Source organism: Pomacea canaliculata, linkage group LG9 (genome assembly GCF_003073045.1).
Source record: "Pomacea canaliculata isolate SZHN2017 linkage group LG9, ASM307304v1, whole genome shotgun sequence".
Lineage (NCBI taxonomy): Eukaryota > Metazoa > Mollusca > Gastropoda > Architaenioglossa > Ampullariidae > Pomacea > Pomacea canaliculata.
Window position 1 is genome coordinate 10,427,938 of NC_037598.1, and position 22,805 is coordinate 10,450,742.

At 39.1% G+C, this 22,805-nt stretch overlaps 1 protein-coding gene and 1 long non-coding RNA gene across 3 annotated transcripts; one reads left to right on the forward strand and one right to left on the reverse strand.

The window, feature by feature from the left end:
- Positions 1-1,357: 1,357 nt before the first annotated feature.
- Positions 1,358-5,583, forward strand: LOC112571878. The gene is made up of 3 exons (XR_003100902.1): positions 1,358-1,524; positions 1,996-2,163; positions 2,296-5,583. It is a non-coding gene; the product is annotated as an uncharacterized LOC112571878 (long non-coding RNA).
- A 2,912-nt stretch (positions 5,584-8,495) lies between these two features.
- LOC112572872 (multiple epidermal growth factor-like domains protein 6) lies at positions 8,496-22,470 on the reverse strand. 2 transcript variants are annotated; one of them, XR_003101093.1, is made up of 16 exons: positions 21,476-22,470; positions 19,906-19,983; positions 17,940-18,179; positions 17,227-17,418; positions 16,511-16,648; positions 16,218-16,355; positions 15,832-15,969; positions 15,449-15,526; positions 14,802-15,053; positions 14,291-14,488; positions 13,595-13,732; positions 12,853-12,990; positions 12,118-12,208; positions 11,618-11,694; positions 10,745-10,974; positions 8,496-9,225 (listed from the first exon to the last, which is right to left on the reverse strand). XR_003101093.1 is itself a non-coding variant. In XM_025252851.1 (15 exons), the coding sequence occupies exons 1-15, from the start codon at positions 21,531-21,533 to the stop codon at positions 10,820-10,822; spliced, it is 2,109 nt and encodes a 702-aa protein (XP_025108636.1). In that variant the 5' UTR covers positions 21,534-22,470; the 3' UTR covers positions 10,675-10,819. The 2 variants fall into 2 exon arrangements, 1 of the variants encoding a protein (XP_025108636.1); XM_025252851.1 differs by lacking the exon at positions 8,496-9,225 and having other exon boundaries at positions 10,675-10,974.
- Between the last annotated feature and the right edge of the window lie 335 nt (positions 22,471-22,805).

A 22,805-nucleotide genomic window follows, 5' to 3' on the forward strand; every position in this document is an offset into this window, starting at 1 on the left:
ACACACATGGTTTATTTCATGCATGTTTACATACGGTGTCCGGTCACTTAATCCCCAGACACTTCATCCCCGACACTTCATCCCCGGACACTTCATCCCGAGACATTTTAATCCCCAGACACTTCATCCCAGACACTTCATCCCCGACACTTCATCCCGACACTTCATCCCGAGACACTTCATCCCCGAGACATTTAATCCCCGACACTTCCTCTTCAGGACAAATCAAGAGCACCTATAATAGATTGTTGGGTGCAGTTAGAGAGCTAGTGCCTAATGCAGCTCCAGAGACAATAGTAACAGACTTTGAGAAGCTGCGATGACCGCTTTTAGAGAGAAGTTTCAGTCATGTAAAGTAACGGGCTGTTACTTTCACTTAAGTCAAGCGGGTATTACGCAAAGTCTCTGAACTGGGATGAGAAGTGACTATGACGAAGACGACGAGTTACGTGGAATGGTCAGATGTCTCCCAGCACTGGCCTATTATGTGAGGAAGACATCGTCGATTCCTTCGAATCCTTGATGGTCTACGTATTGTCAGCTACACAAGGTGTCTGTTCTACAATCATGCGCCGGCACAGAGAAACGTGCAAAGAAGAAATACGCTGAGTTTAGCCAGGAGAATTAGCAACATTGTTGAGAGATATGAGTCAATGGATCGTCTTCTGTACCTCCGATCATTAGCTTACCTTTCATATTGATTAACAGCAATTACCTCGCGAACACTCAAGAACAATTTTCATATCATATTGTTGAAGAACATTACATTTACTTGCTTATATGAATTTTAACTAATGTTGTAGATGTTCAAATGACGTTGAAGTTAATAGCATGATTTGAATTGAATTATTTGAATTTCAATTAAGTATGATTAATTAATAAATTTCAATAAAATTTTTCGCTGACTTCATAATTTTTATAGTTAAGAATTAGTTTAGGGATGAAGTGTCTGGGGATGAAGTGCTTAGGGATTAAATGTCTCGGGGATGAAGTGTCGGGGATGAAGTGTCGGGGATGAAGTGTCTGGGGATTAAGTGACTGGGAACCTTTACATACAACTATTTGTCCATTTATGCGTTTGTAGATAAATATAAAAGAATATAGTCTATGCACCTAGGACATTAACCAAGACATGTTCATGCAGCATTATCTACACACGTTTATACCACATTGCTAGATTAGTAGATAATAGCTCGGGTATTTATAGCGCAGACATGAGATCGTATCCATCCCTTCCAAGGAATACTTCTTTTTTCAATGTTTAAAGGATGTTTCTAATAGAATGAAACACATGACTTTCAATGACATCGGAAATTGAGAAAATATTCACGGTGGTGTTTTGTTTTGTTTACAGTAATCTCACCTGCAGCTGCCTTTCCACCAACTACACCGTGGACTCCACTGTCATCGCCTACGTAGAGAAACTGGACAAGGGAGGCTAACCGCTCCAAGTTCGCGAGAATCCCGGGCAATATGCGGACGAGATTCTCGTATTGTGCGACATCACCGCGGAATTGCCGCAAGGTATTGCACGCTCCAGCTGCTTATTTATCATCGTAGTTGTTGCTGTAATTTATGTTTTTGGTTTTATCTTTCTCTCTCTCTTTTTTTTTTTGCTCCAGCCTCTTTGCGTCTTTGTTTCTAGAGAGGGATATATTGTCTCGGTGCACGTGAAGCTCTCGCGCGCTGCGTGTTTCCTTGTAATCTCATGACACTCCTCAGCTTTACTCTCTCAACCATCTCGCCTCTGAACTCTTTTCGACATTTGGGCAGTTAGAAGTTAATCCGTAACTGTTGACGATAATTTTTTTAAGCGTTTATAATAAATATTTTCTCGATGTTTAAGATAATTATGATCAAATATTATGACAATTGAGGATAAAATTATGTTTTCTGCCGTTTGGTACTATTTTGGTGTGGGTGGGGGTGATTATGGAGAACTATTTCTTCAGCAGTTTTGTATGTCATGGTCTCCAATTTCGTGCTGACAATTAGGCGTAGACCCGGATGACATGCCGAAAGACGACTGCGAGCTGCTAGAGCAGGACGAGAACGTTGAACCTTGTCTGCCCGTGCAGCCCACGACCAAAGCCCCTCCCACTGGGACCGTCACACCTCCCGAAGTGTTTCCTGAGTCCGATAGCGAAGAGAAGAGCGAACAAGGTAAGTCTGAAGAAGCTCACGTTTTGTTTGATGACAATGTCGACTATGACGACGACGACGGAGATGATGAAAATATTCACATATAAACTCAAAACATTTGTCACACTCTTTTGTTTGTCTATGTTTTGCCAGATGTCCCTTATGACAGGCTGGATGCTGGTGCAGTTGAGGACGAAGATGAAGACGATGATTCCGGAAGTGCTGCCGTGCACATGCGCTACGTCACGCTGCTGATCTCCTTCCTGTGTGCCGTGCTTCTCTTATCCTAATCTGCGCTTACTGTATCTTTTTTATAATTAACCTCTCCATAGCAGAATTAAACTAATAAATCTACAATGAAAATTTTTATATGAGTAACAAATATTCACAGTATGGCATCTCTCTGTGACAAATTTCCAGCAAAATGTAGTGAACTACCATTAACTGACGAAAAACTGAATATGTAAAAAAAAAAAAAAAAACAGAACAAAAACAAGGAATCCAACAGAAGTGATATTGTTAAGATTTGTTGTACTTTCACATGCTGGTGGTTATTTACTTTCAGTCACTTATAACAAGGTAACTGGCTTGAAAACAATCAGTATATTGTCAGGGCATTTTGCTGTACAAAAAAATCATAAGATATATTTGAAAAGTTAATCATTTGATAAAAGTGAGCTTTGTAAGTGAAGGCGACAGATGTTTTTGTTTTGTACCTGTCGCTCTCAAAACATCTAATGCAAACAGGTTCATGATATGCTTAATTTCAGCATTATTCTAGAGTTCTAGCGGATTGGACATAATCAGCACAGGACAAACACTGGCATCCACATATTTGTTCCAAAGGAAACGGGGCTTAGTCTTGACCTTTCTCGTTATGGTATTGTTTCTGGATTAAAATATAACTCATGCTACCAGCGGTCATCACGATACTTGTCATCATTTTTTTTTATTATTATTTACCTAGTGTTTCCCATTCTGTAGTTGTGTTTTAACTGTATCTGCCTTTGAGTTATTAGAGGATTAAGGTTTCAGAATTAGAAAATTTCTCCTTACAATTTATCATGTAGTGTTCTGTAGGGATCTTTACCAGTGGCTGTGCTTCACTTGACCGTAGAGTTTAATTTCATCTGTTTGTTTGGTTTTTTTTTTAGCTTTTGTGATTTTAAGCTAATTGGAAAATGTATTTATTTGATTTAGAACTTAACTTATTAACATCATCATGTCGTCTGCTTTGTACATTTCACCTGTAGATTGAGTTGATAGTCACATTTTGTAACCCCTGATATTTTTAACGTGTCTGTACATTCATGGTTTTACTATTTCTTTCTCATTAATGTCTTAGTCCTAAGAATTTTGTTTCCTATCATCATATAGAAAGGAGATAATGTCACTGGGAATCGTATACCGTAATATTCACGATCGCCATCAATCTGCATTCCGTTACTATTTATGTGGAGGCAAGCAACCTGTTTTTTTTTCCTTCTTTAAAAAAAATAATCAGGGGTTTTGTGATGTGTAAGCTTGATTGTGTTGTAAATTTTTACTTATATTATAGCGCTTTTGTCGGCTGGAGGTACACACTCTCCCTCAGTTCACCGAGAAGCCCGTCAGACTATAGATTGCTTAGCACACTATGACATGCGAAGCAATAGACTTTTTTTTTTTTTGAATTAGTGGGTCTGTTGCTCTTGTCATCGAGTGTCGTTGGATTGCAGTTTTTTTTATATTTATTCTTTGAACATCCCTGTTATTTGTAGAATTTACCAAATGTTTGACGATGAAGAGTTTGTGTACCTTTCTGACCCTTGAACTTGCGCAAAGATTTCTGTGTGTGTGACATGCAGGTGTTTGTTTTTTTTTAATTAAGAAATGATTTACATTTTGTTCTTCATCATTGCAGTATTTTGTCAGACGTATTGACGATTCAATTTTACTTCAGTTATTTTTGAACGTGTGTAAGATGTCTGCAAGAATGGCGAACTTAGCCGAACGATTCATACAAATAAATAATTCTGTATTCGTCGTTAACCTTTGTACCAGTCATTTCCGTTTCTTGCTGGGTAACCTCTCCCCTTGATCAGGCTATGTATAATTTCATTGCTTCTTATTAGTTTAAATCCCTTAACTCGTTGATCTCTCTCTTTTTTATTACTTTTTAATTGTTCCCAAAGAGGTGATTCTTGTTTGGCGAAGTTGAACACTAGAATGCGTCTAGTACAAAAAATTGGGACGTTGTTGAGTGCAAGAGCGGTTTGCAATGGAAGTGAACGATTTGTGTAAGAACGTGTAGCAACCTGTGGAAGTCTTTTGTAGTTTAACATAGCGACCGTTGGGTCTAGCAGTTTGAAGTCCTAACATGGTGGATGTAACAGTGTCGCAAACCTGTAATCGTACGCTGGTTTGTGAATTTTGGGGCTTAGTAACAGCCAGGAGCGAAGACTTTTGCTTGAACTGGCCATGGCAATTGGTGGGAGATGGTTCATTGTCTACCTGGTGACATGGTACTACGGCGCGAGCACACACACACACAAGCAGATGATTCATACTTCCTGATTTCATTATTTAACTTTAATTTGTGCGATGTTTCACATTTTCTTTGTAATCAAGCTACAAGACAGCGTGCCTTTTTGGGGTCGAATAATTATTTTAGGGACAGTCCATAACGCTAATATTTCTTAATTTTGTTAAAGTGTCCCAATTTTTAAAAAAATCGCCATAAGAAAGTGGTTCTTTAAAAGTACAATGGTAAATTCAAATTCTCTAGTCCGATAATGCAAGCTGAGGTTTGATTCTGCCACTTAATGCCTTAGAATTAATAACGAATATTAGAAATTGTGTTTTATTGACCTCTAACTTTGTTGAATCGAATGGCATATTTGTTGACATATAACACTAAAGTCTTTAATGCGAATGTTTCTCAGAGTTTGTTATATCATCTGTTTGAACACATAAAATGGGAGTAAATTACAGAAATTTTTGGAGAGAAAACTGTGATTCTGTGTTTGACATGTTAGGGCCGATCATTCAACTCCTTAAACACATGGTTGGTGTTAGTTGTTTCCGGTGTTTTTGTCACATTTACTATAGCTATCGAAGTTTTAGCAAAAGTTATGTTAGACGAAAAGCAAACAAAGAAATCCTAACATAATTCATGAGGAAAATGTGCGATCTGAGAAAAAGTGAAGTTTGAAGGCGAAACAGGGATGTATATCCTTTCGCTGTAGAGTTTTTGTTTTATGTTTTTGATGTATCAGGAATGAATGTTTAGTCCGAGGAGGATGGACGATTCTGGTTATGCTTCAGTAAATTTCACCCTCTAGGTTTGTTTCTCCCGCTTGCCTCGTTTCTTCTATTGCAATATACAAATATTGCTGACGAGAAATTCCCGCAGTTTTATTGTGTATTGTGTTTGGTCATAAAAAATGATTTTGATTGAAATATATCTTTGTCCATTTTTTCTTCATTGCGTGAAGTGCAATCTGAGAAAAAAGTATATTTTGAATGCGAATTACAGACACTCTAGGCAGCGAACAGTGCAGGGGAAATAAGCGCTTTCCGACTACGGACAGTTCCTGTTGTCTCCAGGTCCACAAACTCATGGGTGTTACCATTGACAACAACTTATCGTGGTCCCAACATATTTCCGCCACAAGTAAAAACATCTCCAAAAAAGTCTACCAGCTGTCCAGAATCAAACATTTCCTTGACACTCACACAAGAAAACTCTTCTACACACCCACATCCAATCAGTCATTGACTATGCCTCTACCCTCTGGGATCCGCTAGTGATCCTCCATGAAACCTCTAGCTAGTGTTCAGAGGCGAGCAATCAAAGCCGTCCTGCTAAAACCGAAATTAGACCCACGTGACTTCACCTCTTCTAGGCGTCCTTCCTCTTAAAACAGACTCAAATTTAACAAATGCATTTTCATGTATAATACTGACGGGTAAACTATCGCCAAGACTCTCTCTCCTATTTTCCTCCAATAACTCTAGAACCTTCCCAAAACTGAATATTCCCTTTCCTAGACTAGACCTCTTCAAATCAAGTCTGCAATTCTCAGGGAGCGTGCTATGGAACAGCCTCCCTCTCCATCTCAAACAATTGCACTCCCTGACCTGCTTTCGACGCCATCTATCTCAATACGTTCAAGATATATAGATAAGCCCTCTAATTCCTACCAACTCCAGGTGACCTTGTGAATATATGCTAATCTCTTCTTTAACCATCACTATGTACATATCCACCCTTCTCTGTGCTTATTATCTCTTTATATTTAATGCTTAATTAATTCATTTATATAGTTAATTTCCTTCCCTGAAAAGGGCGAGGGCTAAGTGGAAAAAAGCGCTCAGTTGCTTATTTTACCCCTCGTTAATAAAGAATTGTCATTGTCATTGTCATTGTCCCTTTTATACATCCTGACGAAACAGGGAGGGGGACGTAGGTAATTATGATTTGGGACAACCCAGGAAGAGTAATGAAAAAGGTGGCGGTAAAAGGCAAATAAAAACGTGCCTGGGTAGTAATCAAAGATGAATTGTCAGTGGTGTGTGTGTAGGTGCGCACATGAATGGCCTGGTCAATAAATATGTCTGCAACAACCTCTTGTGATAATCCCACAAAGGCGACAGGTAAACGGATATCAACTCGACGGCTCATCTTGTCACAGGCACTACACTGCGTCTGGCGCAGCAACTCGCTGCAGTGCTGCACCCACCCACAACACAAACACAGCATGCAGGCCTCTTGTTCTGCAGCTAATGCTTGTTTGCAGGCTTTAATGACGAACTGTAATGACATACCGGTATTAACCGACACAAACCAAACCCCTCCCTCAACTTGACGGTGTTGACAGAAAAATGATCAGTTGTTGACAGAAAACTAAGACCGCAGAGGAAACGCTTGAACGTCTATGAAGCATTGTTGATTAAGTGCTGTAACAAATGTTTATTCATTACCACGACGATCACAGCTAGACTACTGAAAGTTATAATGCAAACAAAACTGAACACCTTTTTTGGAAAAAAAAGGAATGCCTGCACACACACACGCTGACACATTCGCACACTTAGCCAAGTGATGCTGTTCGAGGAACAGGTCAGGGCTCAATAATGGCTGCCTGTTACTCCACAATTACAATCACACACTCGCCCACACTTGCAGACGCCAGTAATCCCACCATTACCGGTACACCCAAAAATGAGTCATTCAAACTTATACTGTAAATAAAGGTTGTATATTGCTGAAAGGTTGGATTTTAAGACCACTTTTAATGACAATAGTGTTAAACAGCATATGGCCACATGGTCCCTTTACCACATTGTCACAGCACTTGCAAGGATCACAGTGACACATCTGTGGGAAGAAAAGACCCAGAGTATGGTGCAACCTTAACATCTACAACCACACCCACCATGCCATTTAGTCATTCATTTAGTCGTGTGATGCCATTTGGCATGTGGGTCGGCAATATTGGTCTCCCACTGACGTCTGTCTTTGATCATCTTTCATAACCACGCGTGGTTTAGAACTTTCCATGACTCGACCTTTCGGCGCCACGTGATATTTGCGTGTTTTGACTAGGTCTTTTTTTCGCAGCCATTGTTTATTTTCATTTGTGTTATCATCTCTCTTTCGATGTTTGTTAAATTTTCTTGCTTATTTTACCTCTGTTTAATAAAGAATTTTCATTGTCATTGTCGCTCTCTCTTTCTCACTGAGCTGAAAAGTAAAATGATGCAGGCACCGTCACGTTCACTTGCAAAGGGAGGTAAAAGGCAAATTGTTTGCTGACTTTGTTATGAAGTTACTTCCCATGCACCGCTTCAGAGGTAACGTTAGCATTTTAAAAAAATGGAAAGAATGGTTATCAGTAGATTTTAAAGTACATTATGGTAAGTTTATTTTATATTTTTCTGTTAAAAATTTTAGCGAGAGATCATTTAGTGATGTGCATTTGAAAAAAAGTGTATTTCATTGTCGAAGTCAAAGTTATATCTCTAGTAAATCTGGGAATAATTGGATACTGTGGTTGGCGTTTGCCATGATGTCGGCAGCAGCTTCATTTGTTAGCAACAAGAACAGAAGAAGGTTCTATAGTCTAGGCATTGAGCGAAGGTCGTCTATTCTTGATTTTGTTATGAAGATTCCTAAAAATTTCCTGTACTTCAACATATGATGTCATGGTAATTGTCAAAAACAATAGTGAGTAGGTTTTTAAAGTTCCTGTCTCCATTTGAAAGAAGGTACAAACCAAGCTATACAAATACAGACTCAAACGAAGGTATAAACAGAAACCAAAATATATCAACAAACAAGTATATATACAAAGAACATTATACCAGAATGTTATGTCTTGTTGCGAGAGAGACAATTTGTTATAGGTTTTGTCTGTTAGTTTGCTAGTGCACACTGGCAAGATCTACATTCAGTCTTCTCTAGTAAATGTATATTCTTAGAACATTTTTTTTAACTGAAAAAAACCATATTTTATTTGGGGTACAGTAAGACAAATGTAATGACAAAATATTCAGTTTAGTCATCTCGCTAGCAAAGAACTATATTTATTTATGTACAAGGAAAATGTTATAAGCTATGTACATATTTATTTCAAAATTGTTAAGTATAGGTACAATTTTAAAAGATGTTTTAGCAAAAAAGCAATAATATAGATAAAATAATGTAATTTACTCTGAAAGTCATCCACTGAACGTTGGAGTAAACATAAATACTACAACCTGGGGACATTCCCCTCTCTCTTCCATCTCCTGGGGAGTCCTGGTAGTGCAGTGGTTAAAACACTTGCTTGTCACTACTACAGGGAGAAACTCAGGGTTCAGATATCGTCTCGGGACACTCTTTGTATGTGACACCTGTCCCTGAGCTACCGCTGGGGGTTTTCTCCGGTTACTCCCCACCTCTCCACCCTCATAATGCGAAATCACCTGTTTGGAAGCACCTTCCTACCAAATAAACCAAAAACTTTTCTTCACGTCCAAAAATTGTCTTACTGAACCAGCGTCCTTTCTAAATGTCTTGGTGAGTAACTCGAGTGGTTAAGCTAAACTCTTTGCACTGCAGGGCTTCTGATTACGCAAAAAATTGCGTACAGTACGCATTAAAAGTTCGCAGGACCCCTTCAGTTTTCATCAATGGGGTCCCAGGGGACCCCTTCAAATTTGGGCGAAGAACAGATCAAAATTGAGTAGGTATAGTGTCTGACGTCGTAGACCAACCTATTGTTGTCGTCTGCTGCAAGGCGAGAGTAACTTCCCTTGTTTTCCCTTACCAAGAAGAGTTCCATTAAAGGCCGATATCTTCCCACCGGGGGGAAATGAGGGGTATCGTCCGTGCAAGGGAAGGTAGGAGTACACGAGGTGTGGACTGCCATCGGCCAGTCGTCTTCAATTACTATCCGGACAAAAGGCGGGGTGGACATCACAGGAACTGCCGACTAGCATGGCAATAAATCGTCTCCCTCACCCAGTACTTGCGGTAGGGTCTGAGCGCTGATGCGAAACGACTTCTGTCTGAACATTCTGTCGGGGTTAGGACTGACTGTATTCTCCACAAACAAACAAAACTAGAATTTATAAAGGAGAGAAGAATGAACAGCGCCAATGACACAAACATAAAAACAACTGAATTGATCGCATAATGGTCGGGTTAGATAGGCGAAGAAAGACACAGTGGGGGCACTATGTTGCAGTCGTGAATTGTTGGCCATTTGTAAAAGTTCAAAGACTGGACTCAAACCGAGGTATACTTTAGGTCAGTCATCAGGAGGAATGAACGGAAAGTATTAAATATTATTATCCCCTCTTATATGTAGTAAAGAAAGATGTAAGGAAAGACAGTATGTTCAGATAGAAGCCGTTTCGCCTCACTTTTCTTAGACCCTACAGCAAGTACTAGTCGGCTGAGAAAGGCGTTTATTGCTAAATATAGTTTGCAACTGAAACTCGTTTAATTTATTTGTACAGTTTCAAACACCTTCGATCCCCCTTCATCTCATGATTTACGTAACATTCAGAATCGACTGAATGTCACTGAGCTGAGGGCGCCACGTCTTGCCGAGGTTCGCTTTTCTGCCTTGCGCCAGGTTTTTTTATCCCAACTTTTATACTTTTAGCAACGTGCCACCTCTCGTTGATGTTTCTTACAACTCTAGTTCTCACTAACTTATTAATTGCCAGGTTACGGTCGACAACTTCCTCTTGAATGATGGCATCTGAGTCATTCATACTTTCATACATCCTCTCGCATCCACCACCAGGTGCAGCTTATTTAACTTATTTCAAAGATGTCGTTGACAGCGTGGTTAAATTCATTGCCTTAGAAATGGAAAGAAAGTGAGCACCCCAAGTACAATGAGCATAAGCTCATCACAGATGCTTGCACAGACATCTCGCCGCTTCTGACTAGACATTACAGTGCTTTGTGTGCCTGAAAGGCAGTTGAACAAAGTAGTTGATTTGTTGATTTTTTTCTACATTGTAAAGGGACCCCTTAGAGTTAGCCTGGGACCCCTTAGAAATCTGAGGAAGGGGTCCCTGGGACCCCAAAGAATTTAGCCTTAGCAGAAGCCCTGGCACTAATGCAATCATCTAAAACTTTCTTTCTAACGTATTAACTAACCAAGCAAGAATGACCACAAACAGTAGTCTACTTTTAGACAATGTTGACATAAACATCGTTCGTATCCATGTCTTCCGCCGGTCGTCTAAGATGCTTGTCAATGACCTCCCGCTGAGCAATGTCCTCGTAGACGCCCTCTGGTGTGTTACTTATTACCTCATAAACTCTTTGTTCATCCCCCTGGTTATCTGAGGATGTAAGTACAGTAAGACATTTTACTCGCTGACATTAACTAATGTTCGATGACTGATGAAATAGTTATTATGACAAACTTTTCTACATAGCTGATGTCGATGACCTCGATGTTGTAATGATGATTAAACCAATGATGTTGTAATGATGATTATAGACCTTACAATGTCAGCGATGATGACTGGGATTCTTTTTTAACCGCAAGTAGGAAAAATTGTCTACGATAGTTCAGAAACTAAAGATGTCGTCTATGTAACTCCACTTTTAGACATTTGCAACTAGGTTTCCTGTTATATTATTATTATTATTTTATTAATAATTCTTGAAGGCGTTGAAAGGGGATATTAAGCAGGAAGGAACTGCTTATTGCATGTAGATTGTCACTTGCATCAAAAATGATTTTGAATTATTCCATCCTTATTTAACTTCCTCACTCACACTAAAAAAGATAGGGCAACAATGATCATTATTGAGAACTGCCGTGAACAAACAGTGATCATCAAAATCCTGCTTAATATACTTGTAGGAATGTGAAGAATATTATTCCTATCTGTAACGAAGTTATAAGCATATTTTAATAACCTTGCAAATACAAAAAGAATAATATCATAGAAGAAAAAGACTAAGGAATGAGCATACCGTATACAGGTGATTCTATTTGTCTTGATGAGTAGCCTGCGACTACATCGTCAGATCCTGAAGACAACTTACACCGCCTGTAAATCAAGGATTAGAAATTATGTCTCTTGAAAACCTTATAAAACCATTTAGCAACAGAGCCATGTTTCTGTTAGAATATCCATAGAAATGAAAGCATCAGATAACTGCATTCGTGACATCAATTAGTTTATATTCTAGTTTGGGAAAATAATTCTCACAACAATGAGGCACTGTTAGAAATGCTTCCTTTCTTAAAACTAGACTGCACTTCTTTTAGTTTACATTTGAAACATTTATATTTTCTGATGAAATCGTTATCAAATGAAAAAAAGTGTGTGAGAGTGTGAGAGAGTGTGTGAGAGAGAGAGAGACTTGTGTATTCAAAGAAAGGTAAACGAATCAGAAAGAAATTTCTTACAATTATTAAGTAATCACCTGTTGAAATCACATATCAAGCCCGCCAACTCGGTCAAACTCACCAAAATATGCCAACAGCGACAACAATGAACATGACGATGCCACCAACAGCTAAGCCTGCGACAAGAGCCGTCAGATTCTCGTTCTCCTCGGCTGTTTCCAGAGAGAAATGGTTTGAAGGTATTATTTAAAGCTGAAGAACACACTAGTCGGCATAGACATTGTCAATAAATAATTATGATTTTTTTAATCAATCAGCTTAAATATCTAAATAATCTTCATTTATCTTTTATAATTAAATCATATCTCTTTCCCCCTCTTATTTTCTGTCAGTGGATGGAGGGAGGGGGACTTTGCTTTATGCCAAGCCAGCAATTAAAGCTATATCACGGTAAGGCAGCCAGCCATGTAAACAGGGAAAGCGCAGAGAAAGAACGAGAGCTGAACCCAGGACACCCAACCTTCACTGTATTAGTGACAGGCGCTAACCGATTTGCCATCAGACCGCCATCAGTGGATGGGGAAGGGAAGTAGATAACTTATAGTAATAAGAGCAACACCTTCCAAACCCGAAGACGTGCATTCGTCAGTTCGATATTCGTGTGGGGCAGTGTAATTTATCTCTCTAAATATATATATAGTAGTTGTGGCATGAAGCATGCATGAAACAGTATAGCTTACATAGATATATAGTGTTCATGTGGAATGTGCCATGCAAGTGATGTGTGTGCATGTAGCACTCAGTAATTTTCATTTTATAACTGTAGAGTCAGATTTAAAAAACAAACTCTACGTGCTTTGATTACACGTAGGACCCCGCCATCCACTTTCACATCCAGCAGGGCAGTTTCCTAAAATGGAATCGCAGACAGAGCTGTTCTTGCAACTTCCACACGTCTTGGCACAGTCTGGTCCAAAGTAGCCCTCGGCACAGGCTGTGAAATGCACCAGCGTTAAGCCACGAAGGGATCTTTTAAGTCCACTAAATATTAAGTACAAAAGTGTAACAACAACAACAACAACAACAACAACAACAACAACAACAACAACAACAACACAAAAGCTATAAATTCGTGAAATATAGTATAATATATGAATATTCTAAATGTACATTAACAATTTCTCCCTGTCTCTCTCTATTTGGATATATGGGTCTGCAAGATCCCGGTTCTTCGAGTGAAGCAGGGCTGTGTTCTCATCTCCCTTTTCTGAATTATTTAATAAATTCATTCGCTCATGACATACTGTCTAATGGTAAACATGGGGTCTTCGCGTAAGATAGAACTTTCTCCTTTTGCTGTTTTTAGAAACTGCAACAACTGTCACTGGTTTGGAACATCCATTCTATATCGGACAGGCCCGAGAAATGTCTTAAGAGGTCACCAAACTCACAATATATTTGTGCACACTTGTTTGCCTTGTTAAAAAGACACTTCTAAATGTTAGAAACACACTTGATGTAAGTGGAATAATATATACTCTAAATGTGTTAACTAATTGTGTAATAATGTTACATAAATAAAAACAATATTGACTTGCTTTGATCACATCTGAAGCCCTGCCATCCAGGCTCGCAATTAGCAGGACAGTATCCTGTCACGGCATCGCACGTCCAGTTATTCCTGCAGGCTCCACATTTCTTGTTACAATTAATTCCAAAGTAGCCATCGACACACACTGCATCATATGATTCTCATTTGAGAATAAAGTCTCCTACATGAACAATATTTTAACATAGTTTACACATGAATGCATCTAATCAGTATACAGTATAAGTATACTGTTGTCGAAACAAGTAATGCCACCACATTCGTTCAGGTTCCGACAAGTGATGTTTATGTGCCCTACTCCCTCCCACCTCCCCCAACACACACACATTGTCTGTCTCTTTATTTTTGAGACTGGAGACTTGGAAACCTTAATGTTTGTTACATAAATTTGTTCGTGAACATGACATTTGATATACGAAATATTTTTAAGATTGCTGGCGTTTTCAATCTTTGAAATAAGTGAGTGAATGGAAATGAATGTTTTAAGGAACTAAGCATTTTAAGCATACGTGTAAGTTGTTTTCGGTTGGGTATTTTTAATAAACATAGAGGACAAGTGGTTTATTTTGGTGAGTTTAATGGAAAAAAAGAAATACTAATATGGTTAATTTTGGCATGACAAGCAGACTTAAAATTACTTTCTCCCTGTTTTATAATGCTACATGTCGATGATGTTAGTTCTTACCCCAAACCTGCACTTCGCATAGACTGAGAGAAAGATCCTCGACATCGAAATAACCGTATCCTTTGGCCAGTGAAAGTCTCACTTTGTGACTTACTATCACCTTGTCTAGTCTGGCGTCTTGCCTGGCAGCTGCATTTCTTATGTAAATCTCCTCAATATGACTACCCAAGAGAATACTATACACTCTGAATAATCTGTCTGAAAATGAGTAAACAGATTATTTGAAAATTGCATTGCTGTTGTAAGGTTTAGTGAGGAGAAAAAGAACTCTCTAGCTTTACTATATGTAAAAGTAAAATATTACAAAATTCATAAGATAAAATGCTAAGAATATATTGAACTTTGTTTTTAATTATGTGATATCAAAACTTGGAATAACAAATCAATAGACCCATCCACCATTTCAACTGTACATGTATTCATTGACACATCATCAAGACATTTGTTAAACTGGATTGAGTCATGCTCTTTTGTTGCAATAAATGAACTATAGATATTTACTGTTACCAACCTAAAGGTGGTACCATGAGTGTGACAGCAGCGATAGGGAACTCTTGACCCAAATCCACCTCCCAAAATGGACTCGAAAAGTTGCCACTGGCTATGTGGACACAGTTTGGACTGGCTGGAAACCGGCTGAAGGGACTGTAGGTGACGTCACTGTTACCATTCACAGCCAGACATGCTGGACCTGATGTTTCATTGAGGTTAGAATCGTCAGGTACAGAACCCATCGTAGCTGTTCTTCCTAGAGCTACATTGCCTGCAACACAAGGACTAAAGATAGATGACAAGCAATTCATATCAACTTTAAGGCTGTTGTGTTTATACAAAACATGTAAACAAGAGATTTAGTTATCATTATCATGTTTTCCCTATCACCAGCTACCAGCAAACACAAAAGAACTGTCACCTGTTCAACTTCGATTGTAGTTTTCTGTAATTCAGTTCTCTTTGTATCATTGTCTTCCATCATGGTCATTTTTTCTAATAATGATTTGTTCTTTGATTAGAAAAATACTGGGGAAAACTGGACTCAGTTTCATTTGTATCTATTTTATCTATTTCAAAGAATTTGCGATGTACAAAGCTTTGTAAATATGTCTGTTTGTGTGTTGTGAGAGTTGTATCCACGTGTTCTGAAGGCTGGATATTTACGTTTTCTGCAGTTGCCAGCAGGTATGCAACTCTCTGTAAAATTGCATCCTCCAGTCACCTCACACGAGCATGTCTGACCTGTGAGATAAATGATGAAGCATGATGAGAATTCACACGTACGAACCATAAATATTCGGGAAACTAGCCTGCTTCTATTATTCTTTTTTCCCCATATCTTTGGGAGGGGAGGTACGAAATTACTGGCTCGCTCCTGGATATCCTCAAGTGAGTGCGCTACTTCACCATCTTTTCTTTAGTACAATATCTGAGCTCGAGTATTTTAGTTATTAAAATTTATCAATAGTGCTAACATGTCTTGCGATACATTAAAATAACTATCTACAGCTACCTCTGTAAAGATAGATTTTAAAAAAATGACTTGCTTTGGTCACATCTGGAGCCTTGCCATCCAGTGTCGCAGTCGTCAGGACAGTTTCCTGTTTCGGTATCGCAGGGTGCATTGTTCTTGCATCCTCCGCACTTCCTGCTGCAGTTTGGCCCAAAGTAACCCTCGTCACAAACTGTGACATTAGAGACACGTTACTAACGTGATTAAGAAAATTCCAAAATTTAGCAAGTAAATGAGCATCTTGATTATTTAGCTTAAAAGTGCGTCACTCTACCTGGAAATCTTCAATGCAATGGAGGAAGGAGTAAAAAGTGTTGGAGAGAAGACAATACAGGAAGGCGGTATTCAGAAGGACACTAGTAACCAGACTGTTAAAAAGGACATTAAGTTAGATAGCCACAGAACGACAGGTGGTCTGACCTTGCCTACACAGCTTTCCTTGAAATCCGTCAACACATCCCAACTTGCACGTGCCGTTCACGTGATCACAATGAACACTTCTTCTGCAATGGCCGCACTGCAACTTACAGTCTCTTCCGTACGTACCTGCTGCACATGCTGTCAATAAGATATTGAAATTATTACATTTGACACTCTGTATCACCTGTCTCTGTCTCTATTCGTGCGTGTTGTTTATAAGGGTTTGACGAAGAAGGCACGACGCACGCGGTAATTCTTATTTTTTTAAAGTAAATGAGAAAATTTTGACCTACTTTGATCACACCTGGGGCCCTGCCATCCACTCTCACAGCCAGCAGGACAGGCTTTTGTGACAGTGTCACAGACTGAGTTGTATCTGCATGCTCCACACGTCTTGTTACAGTCTGGTCCGAAATATCCCTCAACGCATTCTGCCCCAAACAATGATGACAAATACACTAGGTTCTCTATTTGCACCGGTTCTGTAGCACTCCAACTCAATTTACAAGAAAATGGAACGTTCTGTGTGGAATATTCTACTTTCGTTAAATAAAAAGATGTAACTGTTTATGTAAAGTCCCCTATGGTCGTAAAAAGACATTCTTTCCTTACATACAAACGTGTATAAGTGGACTGCTGTCTGTCTGAAGAGACCAACGCTTAGCCTCTTGCGAAGTTCTCCACTGCTAGTCTTGGCGAGCCTAAACAATGAATGTGACTAAACCGGAAGCTTTGTACAAAATGCCTCGTTTAAGTAGTTAATCTGAAATGTGAATAAACTGGAAGCTTTGTACACATCAGCCTCGCTTCAGTAGTTAACTGGAAGAACATTGTCTGCCAGCAGTCCAGTAATACAAGTTCGTGATGTACCTATACCTCCAGTCAGTATCATTCGCTAAGCACAAAGGGTAGGAGACCAGATTTTTTAAACACTTATTTACTGTTGTTAATCATATTGTTTGGGAACGTTGTTAGCAGTTGGTTGTTGGTAGTGTACCCTTATACTTACCCCACACCTGCACTTCGCATAAATTTAAGAACATGTCATTTCCAGCTTGCGATTTTTTAGACAGTCTCACTCTACGTCCTCTCACGGGAACAGGAAGTGAGATCTCCGTCTTAAGTAGCGCGTTGTCTGATGGGAAAGTGTAGATCTCTTGGTTGTCTACATTCAGCTTCATGCTTCTCATTCGTGTAATTTCTGGTTATTGAGAAACACGTCTCATAAGTTTTCTTCAATTTTCAGGAACAAAAAACTATTTATTTGATTTACAATAGCATTTAACACTTAACAATGTAAGAGAATATCAGACAAGGAAAATACCATTGGTTAAAAAAAAAATAAACATTTGATTGACTGGATAATTGTGCGAAAAAGACAATGCCTGATTTATTCCTGGTATTTCTTTTTCATTTCTTCAAAGATCTGAGCTTTTAATGATAAGCTTATCAATGCTCATTACCAAGTGTATATTTTTGCATATGAAATATAGGGCACGCCATATTCTAACATAATTTTTACAGCTGATATAAAACGAAGCATTAAATAGATATAGTGTGCCTTTACCCCTTCTTTCACATTGTAGGAACAATATTATCTAAAGTTTAGTGTCATCTGTCAGACAGGCCCTAACAGTTACATATAAGCTTTAAAAAATCGAAAGAAGTAATAAAGGAAAGAGCCCGTGACTTTCCCTTCAGTCGGTCTTTACTACTACTTACGTGTATTTCGTCCGATGACCGTAATGCTAGTGATGAGGAAGTCCTGTCCCAAGTCCACTTCCCAGAATGGACTCAGGTCCCCATATCCCGTGTGAACACAGTTGGGACTGTCTGGAAACTGATTGATGGGTCTGAAGGTTTCATCACGGTTGCCATTCACAGCCAGACATGCCGGTCCAGATACTTCATTGGTGTCGTACACAGAACTCAGTCTTGCTGCTTTGCCGAGAGCTACATTGCCTGCATCATAAATACAACTAAGAAAAAACGCACACATCACACCAATGTGCATGTTGGTAAGATCAAGAAGAAATGCAAGAACATAGACAATGGACTGGACGTTAATGAAAGTCAAGAGTGTAATGGACTGCCACGTGTGGGGTCCTGCGCGCAATGATTAATTTCCACTCGCATGCACCCGTCCAGCATGCGTCCACACGCTCACTCCAAAATACTCCTCAAAATACCGAACTTCAATATGACAAAGGATATAATCAAAGAAAAGGTACACACATAAAAAAAAAATCTACATAAAAGAGTGGCTACAAGTATATCTTAAAACTTATCTATTTGGTGTTCTTCTTGTTAGTTTCTCACGACAATAATTCCGCTGCTCACTGTTCACAAGTCACTAGTTTCAGTTCACAGTTCATCAATACCAAAAATTCCCAATTCACAGTTTCAGTCCCCACGTGGACTTTAACGTTTTCGATGATCCATAAGACGGACTCTCAGCGGCCGCTCACCAGCTCGCTACCCGGAGAAGTGACGTTCTCTGCCCCTCGCCAGACTTGGTTCCTTTCTTCCGGTGGCGTAACTTCCTCCCGTTGGCCTTGGAGGTGTAGCAAGGGTCTGGACGCAGGTGTAAGGGGCGTTGCTCGCCTCAGGCGGTCCCCGACCTTCAGCTGGACGAAGAGGGGTCGGGCTGTTACCCAGTGGTCTCCCCCTGGCCATGGTTGACTCGCGGCCGCTTACGTCAGGTGTTGTCGTTAGCTTCGACTGGCCACTGATGTTGAATAGGGCGGCCAGACATTTGGCGCGCCAGTCGGGCCGATATGCCGCCAGCTTGACCAGTTCACTGCTTTAATCATTGTAACAACCTTACCCCCACCCGACTAACACACTAAATCCCCTAACTACACAAAATGCCACACAAGTAGAAACATATTTTCTACAACACAGAGAGAAACAAGTTCTACAAATTACTTAATAATAATAATAATGATAATAATGATAATAATGATAATAATGATAATAATGATAATAATAATAATACAAAATTTGTAAAGCGCATACTCATACTCCTTAGGAGCATGGTCTTAGCGCTTAAGAACAAGAACTGGGTTGCAAAATAATCAGTTACTCAGTATTGCATGTAAGACATTGTTCTGGGATGGTACAAAGAAAGTATCATATAACGGTCTTAGATACATCATCTAACCCATCTAGTAAGAAAATCCACTTTCACTCCATTGTCAAAACGCTTTTTTTATGGAATCGTTCCATACAGTTTCGAACCCGATTTCAGAAGGGAAGGATTGAGCAGAGTGAAGATGACTGGATTGAAAAGAATGTCCTTCTTGTCAATTATATTACATAGTGTCAGCTTGGGTTGTTTTTCTTCACAAAATCTATGAAAACACAGCGGCCTAACATAAAAATAACCTGTTTTAAATACGGTTGTCTAAGTGGTTCGTTAAAATCGCAAATTTATTAAGAATGTAAGAATCTATCCTTTATGTTAAACTTGCTATTTTATTTACCTTTTCAATTGTTTTCTAATATTTGCTCCCCACAGACACGTACTGTTGGAGATATCCCGAGGGTGTACACTATTTCTTTACCTTAGTCTCTATGACTGGACCCTGCTTAATTTTATTTATTGTTCATAATCTTATCTCCATATCACTCTTCATACATTAAACTATTCATTCAGTGCTAATGTTAGAGAAGATGTAAGGTTTACCTTTTCTGCAGTTGTCAGCAGGAACGCAGGCTTCAGTAAAGTTGCATCCGCCAGTCGCTTCACACGTGCATGTATGGCCTGTAATATGAAAGGATTGATTGACTTGAAAACTGAAAATGAATAACTTTAACAGTATAAACATTCATTTGTAAAGTACTGGTTGTGTTGTTGTTGTATCTCAACTTTCAATAAATGCCGCACTAGGGACTAAACTGTTTATTTTAATGAGTCAATACCTGAGAGGGCTAACCACTATCATTCTCAGTTGGTCACTATCCCTTTGTCTCTCTGTCTTTCCACAAACTCACCTTTCATTCTTTCATCATGACCTTTTAGTTTCAGGCAATACCTGGATACGCTTTCACCTTGTCGTTTAACAATGTATATCTTCGAACAGAGTCCTCACTTGTCTATGTATTATTTCTAAACGTCTTGTTAAACAGTGGTGTCAACCCAATAGAATCACTAAAAAAAATAAGCACACGTGAAACCACTTCAGATTTCAGATCATTCAGATGCTTAGTAAGTGGATAAGTGTCAATTTTTAGCGTTGCTAACACACACGGAAGAATATAAGAAGCATCTTTAAAATGAGAGAATTATAGAGTGTTCATCCAAATTCAATATTTGTTTTGAAGACGGTCCCCTGTTCGTGTTCATGTATACAAAGCTTCATTCATGTTTGAGGAAATGAAAGTAAGCTTTGACATGAGGAATGAATAAGATGCTTTAGGACTAAAGGGCGTGGAAAAACGAAGGAAACAAGGAAGTAAAACAGCGAATAAACATTTACTTTTAAAAGACTTCCAGTAAATACAAAATTTCTATTAAAAAGTCTTCATGGGCAATAGAAAGAAAGCTTAGCAGACACTTTGTCCATTTGGGTTGTGATATTCATTTATATCGTAATCTGAAACAGCTTTAAGTACGCATTTTCGAGTAAAATATATTATCATCATCAGTCCTAGTAATTTTTATCTTGAACAACTTTAGAAGAAGCGTACGAACGAATCGAATGGGAGACATTTTAGTAGGTGTGAATAATATCATATTTTATATCATAGTTTATGACACTGCATTTTCTTTCCTGTAATTAGCCTTAACATGATTTAACCACTTTCTGTGATAAGTCCCGACATTGTCAGTCAACAAATCAGGTATTTCAATATATTTAAAAGTAGGGAAAGATTAAGTTTGTAAGAACAGAGTACTTTTATTTAGAAGTCTCTGTACTGAACATGGAAAACAGTTCTTATAAATGAGTTTAAAATGGCAATAGTATTATAAATGAATGTTTCTGACGCACAGTAATAACAAAATGAAGCAACTCCTGGCACTCATATGTGCATCTTACACAGATGTTTTCTATTTGTTGATCTCAAATTGTTTTCCTTAATTAGTATCTTAATTGTACATATTGCCCTTTTCTACTAACATTTTCTTATTTTTCCCTCATATAACTCTCTAACTATGAAGTGTTTCTAAATGATTACAGTTCCATCTTGTAGTCGTAGTTATTGACTAAGTTGCTGAAATTGAAGAGATGGATAGTTTAATAAGCTTGATATACCTTGAACTTCAAGACGAGCCGCCACGAGAAGCCAGAGCCAAGCCATCGACTGCCACATCCTGTCAGCTTTGCTGTTAGAAGTGCAATGAAGACGGTTGGCGTCTTCACCAGGAAGACTGTTTCCATCTCTGGTTAATTCACTGTCAACTTCCGCAGTTTAAGTCCACGTGAAACTATGTATATCTTACCCTACTACTTTACTGGATTTTGCTGTTAGTCTCGTGTTTGGGAGAGAAACGTGCTTCCGCCTATAAGCGATTTCGTTCTGTGGGGCAATAGGATTTGGAGGAATATAGGGAAGTGGAGAATGGAGGAGGCGAGGAATGGAAGGGGAGGTGTGGAAGAAGATTCGCTCTGACGCCAATGGTGTTGTTTACTGTTTCTGGTTCCTTCTTCCAGTTTTGTGTCTTCCTCTTAGTGCCAAGGAGGCCTACCAGGTCACAGAAATGGTGTTCTGCAGGTGTTCAGATCCTTTATGTTGTCCTATTCCTAGATTCTGGAATTCTATTTAGTTTTAAGTGCTAGATTTTTTACTGTTTTTACTAAGAACCCTTAAGATTTTATTATAGCTGTTACTTTCAATATTTTTGTCTTTATAAATCTTCGGGCGGTCCGGCAGCGCAAAAGTTAGCGCCTGTCACCATCTCAGTGAAGGTTGGCTGTCCTGGGTTCAGCTCTTGTGGCGTCTGTTTACAAGGCTGGCTGCCTGGCCGTGATGCTGTCACGACACCGCCAAGTGTCTCTCCCTCACTTCCTTTCGAACACACTCACTACTTTTCCTAAGCAGAACCCAAATCACTTAAGTAAATTAATCCTCGCTACGATCTATTTCCTCAAGATAGTAACACAAGGAATAACGCAAAGGCTGGCCGTTAAAATGTAGAGAAGATAAATGCAGATTGTAAATCGTTCTTCAGTTCCTCTAAAATATTCGTTTACATACACCGTCTCGGCAATGGTTTCTACTCACAATTTAACTTCCAGTTTCACGTCCTCTCGCCCTTTGCTCTCCAACGATTCTCTCCCCAGCTAACTGCTCTCTCCTCTGTCGTCACACCTCGTTTTGACATCATGGATCCACGCAATCCCCAAACTGACGTCATTCACGTTCTTTCGTCCTTGCACGTGCGCTTAGTCCTACCACCGACTAGAGGTGTGACAGATATAGCTGTTGGCTCGGCGTGAACCACCAGCCCCACCTACCCTTTATAAGTCTGTCATTTGTTCAGTTTACCACCATCTTCACAGTTTGGGGTATATATATTTTTTACTTTATCTACTAAATTACCTTACCTTATGTTTGGTTATAGTTCCTGTTATGAACGCCTGA